Genomic DNA, 3,300 nt, shown 5'->3' with positions numbered 1-3,300 from the left:
ATAAATAAAATATAAAAAAAAAAGAATAGTTAATATATCTAAGTGGATCCAAACCCATTAGCTTAGGCTTTTGGACTAGTGTGGTATTCAAATTTATATATTAATGTACTTTAAGTAAAAACTCAATAGTAGTTAATATATTTAAGTGGACCAAAACCCATTAGCTTAGGCTTTTTTTTTTTTTTTTACATGTCCGCACAAGAGGGGAGAGGGGGATTCGAACTAGTAACATCCGCTGCATTAGGCGTGGTCTTAGTCGATTGATCTACCTCTTGAGGACCATTAGCTTAGGCTTTTGGACTAATGTGATGTTCAAATTTATATATTAATATACTTTTGAAGTAAAAACTCATTTATCTCCCTAACGCTAACAGACCCAATTTTAGTGTTATATCTTGACCACATATTTGAAGTATATGCATTAATGAATGGGGTTCATGGAGGAAGTTTTTTGTTGCTGTTGCAGATAACGTACATCAATTCCCTTATAGTTTAATGATACTTTTACTCTATTAAAGGTTGTGAATAATGGCCAAAAAAAAAAAAAAAAAAAAAGGAAGTTAAATGTTGGGCTTGAATTTGGCTCGTATGCCAAACAAAAGAGGGCTTAATCACCCAAGTATGTACATAGTCTATGACTTTCAAAACACAACAAGTCTTTTAAAAGCCAGCATTTGTCAACATAAAAAACCCTATTCTTTTGTTTATTTATCAGTGACATTATCATTGAATTTTGACGGCAACAATTATTGTTAAAAGAGATTTTTTAACAATGAACAGGAGATTTAATTTACATAATATTCAATACTATTAACAATGAAGAAATCATGCAACAATTTCAAAATATAAAAAATTTGCCAAGGATAACTTAATAAATTAACGCTAGGCATGAAAAAATAAATTGTAAATTGCTCTATATTGTTAAGTAAACATTGACTCTCGTGATGAGAATCCTTGTACGTAATTAGTGTTAAACATATTGGATTCTACTAATATTTTGATGATCAGGTCCGAAGAAGTGTCTACCGTTTCGACTGTCTTTTTTATTCTTTTTTTTTAAAAAAAAAGAAACAAGGAGTTGCGAAGAGTAGAGCCAGCGTGACAGCCATCGTAGTTGAAGGGGTGACGGGCAATAGTGATCACATTCCAATACTACCATCCCAGTGGACCCTGTCCTCTGAATACGACCTCTTTTTATAAGATGAAGAGTGCGAACTCGACTGTCACTCACACAAAGTGAAAGACAGGTAAGAATAGAAGATTATACAGCCCAAGAAAAATCAAATACACTCTCCCTCGTAGCAGTATAAATAGAGCCACAAATCTACGAAGACTTTTTAACAAGGGAAGCTCCAGAGAGAGAGAGAGAGAGAGAGAGATAACATAAACAACACCTACCCACCTATTTCGCTAGCTTTTCTTAAATCAATCGAAAACAGAAACCTCAAAACCCCCATTTTCATTTCCCCTGTTTCCAACTGTATCCACCAAATGGGAAGCACCCTTCTAGAAGCTCTCAACGTCCGCGTGGAAGGCTCAGGCCAGAAGGTCCTCGTCCTCGCCCACGGCTTCGGCACCGACCAGTCGGTCTGGCAGCGCATTCTCTCCTCCTTCACGCCCTACTACCGCGTCATTCTCTACGACCTGGTGTGCGCCGGCAGCGTCAACCCCGATTACTTCGATTTCCGCCGCTACACCACTCTCGACGCTTATGTCGATGACTTGCTCACCATCCTCGACACCCTCGGAGTCGATCGCTGCGCCTACGTCGGCCACTCCGTCTCCGCCATGATTGGGATTTTGGCTTCCATTCGCCGCCCTGAGCTCTTCACCAAGCTCATCCTCGTCGGCGCTTCTCCAAGGTAATAAATAATTTGAAAAAAAAAATGAAACCGGCTTATTAATTAGCTTAAAATTACTGGAAAAAACATTAATGGGTCTTGGGAATTTGTGCATTTTAAGATTCTTAAACGACAGAGATTACCACGGCGGATTCGAGCGAGGCGAAATTGAGACAGTGTTGTCCGCAATGGAGGCCAATTACGCGGCGTGGGTCAGCGGGTTCGCCCCATTGTCCGTCGGCGCCGACGTCCCGGACGCGGTCCGCGAATTCAGCCGTACCCTTTTCAACATGAGGCCGGACATCTCCCTATTCGTCTGTCGCACCATTTTCAACAGCGATCTGAGGGGCGTGCTGGGCCTGGTCAAGGCTCCCTGTTGCATAATCCAGACCGCCAAGGACGCGTCGGTCCCGGCCTCGGTCGCCACCTATTTGAAGGACCATTTGGGCGGGCGCAACACCATAGAGGAGCTGCTCACCGACGGCCACCTTCCCCATTTGAGCGCACCGACGCTTTTCGCCGCCAAGCTCCGGCGAGCCCTCTCGCGCTAGCTAGGCGCGCACCGCAGAATTAGGTACTGACTAGTGGGGTCCTGAAAACTGTAATAAGGGTGGAGATCTCGGCACCTGGCGAATAATATGTGGACTTCGGATTATATGATGTACAAGAGGATAAGAGTCTCCACGTGATAATCACGTGCTGACGTATCCCTTTTTTTGGCTTCTTTTTTTTTTTTTTTTTTTTCCGAATTTTTGGAGTGTTCTTGTGTTGATCTTTATTTTGGGAAATCAATGGGATTGAAAAGAAACGAAAGAAAATGATTTCGGCTTTGTACTCCCTCACTCTGGTCAGGTGTACCTTAACTTCCAATTTTGCTCTTCTTGTTATATATCCTAACGTGTATATTTTCTGAATAGGGGTTGTATGCAAAATATGGGTGTGGCCCACCCATTGATGGGCCTTGGCCGGGGGCCAGAGATTCTCTGTCCTTCCCACTTCTCCATCGGACTTTCTTGAACCACCCAATTTGTTTTCTACCTGCAATTCAAAACTAAAAACAAAATTCATTTTATACGGAAAAAGGAAAAGTGGGATTCTTGTTGCTCCTTTTTTCCACTTCAGGCATTTCGTTATCGTCATTCGCGACAAAAGTTGTTTCGGATATTTTCAATAAGTTTTGTTTTTTTTTTTTAATTTTAAATATTTTAGACTTATAAACTTTTTATAACTTATTGATACGTCATTATATGATTGAAGAGTGTTAATGTTTTTTTAAGAAGATAACGTGACTTTAATTATATATTTATACATGCCAATAAAGCATAAAAGAATTGTAGGTGTAATATTACTTCTTTTTTTTTTTTTTTTTTTTTTGCCATTGGCCCATTAGTAATTATGACCAAAAGTTCGAAAAATTACGAAAGGGGGCAAAGCATTCATGGTGTGAGGGACCTAGTAA

General features: G+C 40.4%; 1 protein-coding gene across 1 annotated transcript; it reads left to right on the top strand.

Annotated features, from left to right (window-relative positions):
* The first annotated feature begins 1,180 nt into the window (after nt 1–1,180).
* LOC132189787 (alpha/beta-Hydrolases superfamily protein) lies at nt 1,181–2,679 on the top strand. The gene is made up of 2 exons (XM_059604577.2): nt 1,181–1,862; nt 1,963–2,679. The coding sequence occupies exons 1-2, from the start codon at nt 1,492–1,494 to the stop codon at nt 2,390–2,392; spliced, it is 801 nt and encodes a 266-aa protein (XP_059460560.1). The 5' UTR covers nt 1,181–1,491; the 3' UTR covers nt 2,393–2,679.
* The last annotated feature ends 621 nt before the right edge of the window (nt 2,680–3,300 follow it).

This window comes from Corylus avellana, chromosome 9 (genome assembly GCF_965113065.1).
Source record: "Corylus avellana chromosome 9, dhCorAvel1.hap1.2, whole genome shotgun sequence".
NCBI lineage: Eukaryota > Viridiplantae > Streptophyta > Magnoliopsida > Fagales > Betulaceae > Corylus > Corylus avellana.
This window is presented reverse-complemented; position numbering and strand designations above follow the sequence as displayed.